The following is an 8502-nucleotide window of genomic DNA, read 5'->3' as shown; positions in this document are numbered from 1 at the left end:
ACCAACTTAGCTACTAATATTCTCCATAGATTAAGTAAAAAATAATGAAACATTAAAAACCGTATAAAGTACATAAATCGTATACATTTAGAAGTTTTCCCAATTACAAAAATCTTGAATTTTTCATTGCTTTCGGATTCATTCTTTGGTTGTTTGATGTTGCAAATGATATGTGTCACTTAAATGGGAGGGATATGTCCGTATTCGAGAGGGGATATCCCTCCAGACATCTATTGGGAGGGAACCTCCTTTCAGAGTGTGTTCATCGTTTCCAATGCGGTTAATTGCTATTAGGCTTTTTAGGAAAGTTCCCTTTGCCTATGCATTTAGAATTGGGTCAATCACGTTTATTAGAAGTCGACAATAGAGTGGTTCTACCAGCAAAGAGTCATACACATTTTATTGTAACATCTGTTGATGTACCTCATAGTTGGGTTGTACCTTCCTTAAGAGTCAAATGTGATGTTATACTCAGACCTCTATTTCGGTACAATGAGAAGGAGTTTACTATGGTCAGTGTAGTGAGATTCGTGGAACTGCCATCTTAGTCGACGAGAGCCATCATATAATCGATTGTCCTGTCAGGTCTAATCAGCTAACCTTACCCCGTAAGGCTTGATATTGTAGCCCTTTTGAACGGTTTCATTCTATTGTATAGGGATGTATTTGGGAGGAAACTTTGTAACTTTTTTTAAAATGGTAGGAAATTTTAGAGATTATGATATCAAGAGTCGTGTATTTATGTAATTTTTCCAAAAATGTATTAAAAGATTTGTCTTAGGATTGAAGGTTAAGGAAATGACTTACAACCCTAAATGAGTTATAGCATCTTGAGTAGTAACTAATAAATTACAAGGTATAATTAGATATTTGTCCTCGTATATAATTTAGATCGTTTGGTTGGGAACAAGTTATCTCAGGATTAATTATTTTGGGACCATGCATATGGGATAACTTATTCCATCACTATGGTATACATGGTGGGATAAGTAATTCTAAGACTATCTAATTTCTCCAACCAAACATAGGATAAAATAGTGTTGTACTTTATACCTGAAATTATTATACCTAATACATTATACCTCATACCGAACGACTCTTAAAGTTTTCTTAATATTAGTAGACTTGTTCTTAAGTCCCATCTTGATTAATTTCTTCTCACTTGTGTCATCCAATTTTTTTGGCTTTGCTTAACTTTTTACATTACTAGTTTAAAATATGGGGATGAATCTCTATTCTTGTCATCTTTCATGTTGTATTAATTTATCACCTTTTAAATAGTAAAAATACCTAAAGATTTTTTGTCAAAATCTTACGGATGTACGTGTTCTAAGTTATACGAGCGAGTCTCACATGATTTTTAAGAAAAAAGATACTCAAAATCGATTACACCGTAGTATTATCAAAAAGAAATCGAGATGATAAGACAATTTCAAAAAAATTAATTTTAATTATACAAGCTAAAATAATCAATATGACATAAATTTTATAAAATAACTGATTGAACCATACTATTGACACCCTTAATTTGTGGGATAGAAGAAACCATATAGTGCTTTTTTATATAAACTAGCTTAACAAAAAGGAAACTTGACAAAACACTTTAAGCCCATATAATATATGCATTCATAAGTCATAACAGAGTAACATTAGAGTTTACAATCACTCAGCAACCACCACCTCCGCCACCGCTACCGCCACAGCCACCACCTCCACCACCGCCACCGCCACCACCTCCACAAGCACCACCAGCACCACTAGCATACATGATGACACCACCAGTAGCACCAAAATTAGCACCAATAGACTTAGACTTGATTTTCTTTTTCTTCTTAGATACTTTGTCATTTTCAGGATGATCAGTACATGAAAATACTACTATTGACACCACTAAAACAGAGAAAATGATAACATAGAGCAAGAACAAGACTTCATAGTAACTAATCATAGCACTAGCTTTACTAGAATTGTTATCAACATTCAAAGAAGAAACCAAGAACCTAACCATTATATTATTTATACTTTCTCCTATAGAACATGAATGCATTTATAGAGGACTCATAACTCATTTCCTACCTAGAGTACAATAATTACTCCATCCGTTTTAATTTGCTTGTCTTATTGTCCTTTTTAGTCTATTTAAAAGAATGTCTCTTTCCTTTTGGGCAATAGTTTAATTCCAACATTTCACGTGATATGCTTAAGATTACAAGATTAATGAACATGTAGGTATATTATGTTAGGGTTTTGCCCTGATTTTTTTACTTTATTTGAAGTTTATTTTTTTCTTAAGGAAAAGTCAAAGTATTACCATAAATGTTTAAATTTTTTCTGAAAGGAAAATATAATTTTCTTTCATATTTGGTTTATTCTTTCCTTAGAGAAAAAGTTTGGAGATTTATAAATTAAAGATCCCGATTCTCATAACATAACACAATATTATCCACAATGTAGTCGTTTAGAGACTTTTGTTTATGGGGAGATTTTCTCTCTACAATTTTAATGTTTTTTATTAGTTTTTAATATGTAGGCTAATTGGCCAAATTCTATATAATAATATTTTGATTTTTAGTATAAACTTTTGTTATTTGATTTATCAATTCTATAATTTGCAATTATAAGCTTCCGCATGATGTCTTAATCACTTTCGAACCCAACACATTACACATCTTTAGTTTAAAATTATAAGATTCAAAAGTCTCTTTATTTTATTCTGTGTCGAGTCAAACTAGGCATTCGTCCATGTTTCATTGTGAAATTTAAAATAAAGAAAGTATTTTTTGCTTTCAAAGTGAAAAATGATATTCGAAAATTGGAGTTATGTTTAGCCAGGTATACTAAGACAAACAATTTGAAACGAATGAAGTATATTAGAACTGTTGGTTAGGATCATGTCACAACTTTACTATTTTTTCTAATTTTCACAGGACTATTTTTATTTTTAAAGTAATAATTTCCCTCATTAGAAATATTATTACTTTTAGAAAATAAGCAATTTACATGATCCTAATATTGTTATTGACCAACTCTTCTAGTATTCTCTGACCATTAATTTTCTAAAAGAATTCATTGTCTTCATAACTCTACTGGCCATCAAGATTGTCAGGGATCTCAAGAATAGAAATTGCTAAGAACTAGACGAAATTTTTTGGAGCTTTCGGTTAGAGGTGGAGTCAGAAATTGTAGTTTATGAGTTTCAGATCACAATTTCTTGGCTCATTCTTTAATAGGAACATGATCAGAGCCCTGGCTCCTCAAACTGCTTGGGAGCTTACGGTTTCATGTTCTATTTCACTCCTCGATGGGGTTCTCTTCACCCTTCCCTCACAGTACTACTTCTTTATCGGTCATCTAGGAATATTTAGTCTTGCAAGGCGAACCTTGCTGATTCAAATGGGATTCCATGTGCCCCATGCTACTCAGGTCATTATTAAGTTTTGAAAAAGGAAACAAATACTTGTACATATGTGATGAAAGAAGAATATCTTATATGTGATGGAAGGGTCTAGACTACCTTACATGTATTGAGACAATCCTCCCTCTCGAACTAACTTTTAAGATTGAGCTACGTTGAATGCCCATTTAAAATGGTATCAGAGTAAGACCTCCGAAGTGCACTCAGATAGATTGTCCATTTAAAGCGGTATCAAAGTCCGAGTTTGATAGTCCTCCTGCGAGTTTTTGGCCAAAAGCATCCCTAAACTATACCTTCAACTTAAACTACATCCTTAAATTATCCTTCTTAACATAAAACATCCCCCAAGTAGTTAAAACTTAACCACTTTCATCATTTTGTTAAATTTTTTGTCAAATTATTAATGGATTTTACACAAAAACATGTGCAGGTCACACATTGCAAAGAGACATGATATGCTCTTCTTTTCCTTTACCAACTTAACAAAGATGGAGCTTAATTTCACGTTATCTTCACCTTCTGTAAAGTCAAAATGTAATTAGATCAACAATTTTTTGGGGCAATTTGATATTTGAAGTGATCAAGATTCTGAATTTCATATATGGCACTTGAGTTTTTTTCTCCATTATTGGAAGTAAAAGTCTCAGAACGCCATCATTTCTTGCAGATTCAATGAGAAAAAAAATATTTCAACTAGAAATTTTTTAATATCAAATCAAATAAAAAATAAATTAAAGCAAAGTTGCTAATAAAAGGATCTACATAATGCCAAGTGTTGTTGTCAAAAAGAATTCACAATAATATTTTAGATGTATCACAAAATGAAGAGATTTTTTTAATCTTTGGTGATTTAGGGAGTTTTGTTGCGAGTAGTATGAATTACACATATTTATTTTGTTATTTTTTTGTCAAATTTTAACAAAAGGATGGAAGTTGTTAAGTTTAAAATACTTGAAGGATGTTTTTTGTTAAAAAGTAATTTAAGGATATAATTTAAGTTAGGGGTATAGTTTAAGGATATATTTGGCCAAAAACACTCGTCATCCTGCATTGGAATTTTATGCAATATGAGTTGATTTCTCTTATGGTCACTCAATTAATATTTATGACCTTGAAAGTGATTTTATGAGATAATTAACTATTAGTTGAGTGATCACGTGAGAAATCAATCAAATGAAATATTACATAGATTTTCCATGATGTAGTAGATTGTACAAGTATTCTGGAATCTGGACTACTTTGGACTATTTTTTCCCCTTGAACCAAGGGTCTATCAAAAAGTCTCTCTATCTCTGAGGTAGACTCTATCGTCTCCAGACTCCACTTTGTGAGACTATACTAGATATGTCGTTGTTATTGTTGAGTAAATTGTACAAGTAATGATCAATCAGAAAACATGGAATGTATACATAATAAAAACCAGAAAGCTTTTTTATTATGAATCAAATCATATATAAGGGGACTTCCAAGTTTACTCTTATAAACACCTGTACAAAGACTTTTATTCCATGGTGTAAATAACAGAATATGAACTTGGGCACAAAACTTACATTTATAAACCCATCATAAACTGGAAAATGGAAGTGTAAAATCAGACAAAAACTGAATATTTTCAATCATCTTGCAACCAGTTGTATTGATAGGTCTTCTATTGAGCTTCTGGTATAGGTGTCAATGTCATCATTTCCTGGTAGATTCAAGATAAATTTTAGAAAACAGAGAAAAGGTTGCGCATAAATATAGCAGACAATCAGCCAAGCCACTCCCAAAGTCAACGAGTTTGGGGGTTGGTCTTGGAAAGAGAAGTGCACAAACTTGAACACTGTACAACAACAAGAAACCTAGTGTAATCCTACAGGCGGGGTCTGGGAGGGTAGAGCATACATAAACCTTACCTCTACCTTGAGAAGGTAGAGAGGTTGTTTCCGATAGACCCTCGGTTGAAGGAGCGATAAAAAAAAGAGGCAGCAGAAACAACAGCAAGAAAATAAGATGTCTCTCACAAACTTGAACACTGTACAACAACAAGAAACCTAGTGTAATCCTACAGGCGGGGCCTGGGAGGGTAGAGCATACATAAACCTTACCTCTACCTTGAGAAGGTAGAGAGGTTGTTTCCGATAGACCCTCGGTTGAAGGAGCGATAAAAAAAAGAGGCAGCAGAAACAACAGCAAGAAAATAAGATGTCTCTCACAAACTTGAACACGGTGTGAGAGGGAATTTACCTCAGTATATCGCAAATGCTGTTGATGTTCCTTTGTTGTTTTAACAATTGTTTCCCACTTGGGATCACTAGATAGTGGCTTACAAGATTGGTTGTTAGGACTTATTCCTGTCCCAACATATGATCTTGAAGATGGATTTTTCGTGGACAGTGAAGGCAAAGTACGGCAAAGCCATGAATCTGATGGAGATTTTGGTAAAGGAGGGGGAGCAGGAAGCTTTGAATGTGCTACGCGTGAGTTCTGTAACTTTTCTTTTCGTACTGTTTGCTTTCTGGTACTTCGTTTAACATCATCTTTGGGTTTCACTGAGGCGACTGCATCCTGGTAATGGTCTTGAGCTTGTTCAGAAGCTGTCAGTGCCATCATTTCCCCTCCATTGTTCAATTTTTCCGCTGATGATGGTGGAAAATAACTAAGTGAAGAATCCACTGAGGGCTTTTGTTCTGCCATCTTTTTAAGAATATCTTGATTCTCATCCTGTAAGTTAAATGGTCTCTCCGCTTTAGGAGGTGATTTCATAATTGGAGATTCCACCTTATGTACAATATCTACATGCAGAGTTTTCTCTGCCAGAGGAGCTGTTAAATCCGCTTCACCTGCAATGTTCTGATACTCAAATAATTCTTGAAAGCAATCATTTGTGTCCTCATGTGCATGAACTGTGACAAATCCAGCCACTGACTCAGATTTGGACTGCTGCAATAAGTTAAAACCATAAGTGATAAAGAAAATGTGGGAGAGGAAGTTAGCACAACATAAGTGGCTGCAGTAGAGCAACAAAAGTGACGGGAAGAAAGACGGTGGAAATTGATACCTCATTCTCGGATCCACTGCAAGAAGCGGTAGATGATGATCCAGTCTGTGTTCTACTGGCAGGAGACATGGGTACTCTGGTTCTAGCACTCATTCCAGGTACAGGATTCATAAGACAAAACGAACTTTTCAAGCAAAAACGAGGCAATAATCCACAAACTTTAGTAGGTAGATTTCCATCATAACAACTATCATCATCACTTTCTTCTTCATAATTATCATGGAATTGGGAATAACGAAGTGCAAAACTAGGTCCATAACGCAGCTGAGGCCTCTTATCCCCATTTACTACCTTCTTGGGTTGTCTTGGTTGCTCCTGAACAGCTGGCTGCTTCCTGGGAGCATAGTGAGGCATTTCTAAGGACTTTTCTGAAGCCATGGCCTTGGCTGCTGGCAGAAACCGATCAATCATGAAATCTCTAGCTTGTGGATCTCTTAAAGAAGTACCAGAAGGTTTTGCTTCTGGTTCGTCTAATCCACTTAAGCCGCTTACACTACAATTCACGAAGAATGATTCAGTTCTTGAAAGCGTATTGGGGGCATCCATATATACTTCATCAGCATCTTCTGAATCACATTTTTCCATATCCTGTATCATATCTTTTGAGCAGTCAATACTCTCAATCTTCTTCACCTTTTCGTCCAAATTCATGTATTTCAGTGTGGAATGTTGAGCATTTCCTATTTGGCTTTCACTAACATTTTGACTTTCATGAGCTTTATCAGAATCCTGGTTATCTTTCAGCTTCCTCCCTGGGGGAAGTCTCGGGGCAATAGGTGGTTTCTCAGTAGCACGAATTTGCCGTTTGCTTTCATACTTAGGTTTTCCAGGGCTCTGTTCCCAGCGGAAAGGCACGACTCCTGGATTCCTCACTGGGCCTGACTTCAGTTCTGATTTGTAACGAGGAGGATGAGTCACGGTGGGGAGAGAATATTCAGTCTTCATTGTCTCATCACTCCCAGAAGTCACTGTTGGAGAGACTCGTCTTACTGACAGAAACGGTTGATCCAAATTCAGTTGCTTGTCCTCCATGAGATTCTTTAGCAACATAGAAACACCTTATTTCTGCAGGTATAACCACCAATCTGTCACACTTACTGCTAGTGCTATATATAACAATACCAACAATATAACAAATGATACTCTTCCCATAATAATAACAAAATACTTCATAATTAAATAATATTCAAACCATCTGCTTCACTTTACTACTTGTAACACCAGATGAATTAATCAATGCATATTAATCAATGAATTAATCGGAACACTTCCATCTCTTCTCTAAGAAAAGCAACAATCATCGATATCCCTAGTCCAGCCTGTGTTTGTTCCACCCTATTTAGGTCCGTCATTCCAATACTAGATATTTTATGGCAAACTTACTAACGGTTTTTTAAAGCTAGAGATCTCAAGATCTCATAGCTATCCTACACGGAGATATAACAACAACAACATACTCAGTATAGTCCCACAAGTGGGGTCAAGAGAGGGTAGTAGATAAAGGTCGTTAACCTGACAACAAATAAGTCCTGGCAAACACGAAACCCAGTATAAGTGCAACAACAACTATACTCTATTATCTAATCGCAAAAGCATTTTGTCTAAACCTTTACAGGATTCATTTACATTGGATAAGATCTCAAAGCAAACACCATACTTGTTAAAGACCCACATATTCAATCAGTTTGTGCTTGCAGCTGGCACCAATAGTTAGACAAGAATGCTAACATGTAGGGCCTTAACAGCACAAACTGTCATGTACATAGTTCATGAGTTTTTGCCACTAGCTTAAAATTTCTACCACAACCAACTAATCTCACTTATTGACATGTGACTCTGCCCTCACCCGACCTAAATAGTGCAATCTTCCTGTCAGCTAGACGGTGACAGAGCCAGAATTTTCACTAAAGGAAATCCATAAGTTATAAGCCCATCCAAACAGGCTCAAAGAAATAAACACACAAAAAAACCAAAAGAATTTAGTCTATATACATAAAAAAAACAATAATCTTCAGGGGAAGGGGGATTTAGAAGAACTCCCTTGAAC

At 35.2% G+C, this 8502-nt stretch overlaps 2 protein-coding genes across 4 annotated transcripts in view; both read right to left on the bottom strand.

The window, feature by feature from the left end:
• Positions 1 to 1666: 1666 nt before the first annotated feature.
• LOC107060875 (glycine-rich cell wall structural protein-like) lies at positions 1667 to 2008 on the bottom strand. Its single transcript, XM_015309352.1, has one exon. It carries the CDS (start codon positions 2006 to 2008, stop codon positions 1667 to 1669), a length of 342 nt encoding a protein of 113 aa, XP_015164838.1.
• A 2816-nt stretch (positions 2009 to 4824) lies between these two features.
• The window catches only part of LOC102602497 (uncharacterized), a 5320-nt gene continuing 1642 nt past the window's right edge, over positions 4825 to 8502 (bottom strand). For 2 of the 3 annotated variants that reach the window (XM_006348815.2, XM_006348814.2), the window contains 3 exons: positions 6456 to 7520; positions 5642 to 6337; positions 4825 to 5102 (listed from right to left, as the gene is read on the bottom strand). In XM_006348815.2, the coding sequence (XP_006348877.1) occupies positions 5064 to 5102; positions 5642 to 6337; positions 6456 to 7505 (1785 nt within the window). In that variant the 5' untranslated portion in view covers positions 7506 to 7520 and the 3' untranslated portion in view covers positions 4825 to 5063. The remainder of the gene's footprint in view (positions 5103 to 5641; positions 6338 to 6455; positions 7521 to 8502) is intronic. The other variant, XM_006348816.2, reaches the window with a different exon arrangement.

This window comes from Solanum tuberosum, unplaced genomic scaffold (genome assembly GCF_000226075.1).
Source record: "Solanum tuberosum cultivar DM 1-3 516 R44 unplaced genomic scaffold, SolTub_3.0 scf00102, whole genome shotgun sequence".
Classification (NCBI taxonomy): domain Eukaryota; kingdom Viridiplantae; phylum Streptophyta; class Magnoliopsida; order Solanales; family Solanaceae; genus Solanum; species Solanum tuberosum.
The sequence above is the reverse complement of the archived record's forward strand: the minus strand, read 5'-3'. Positions and strand labels throughout refer to the sequence as shown.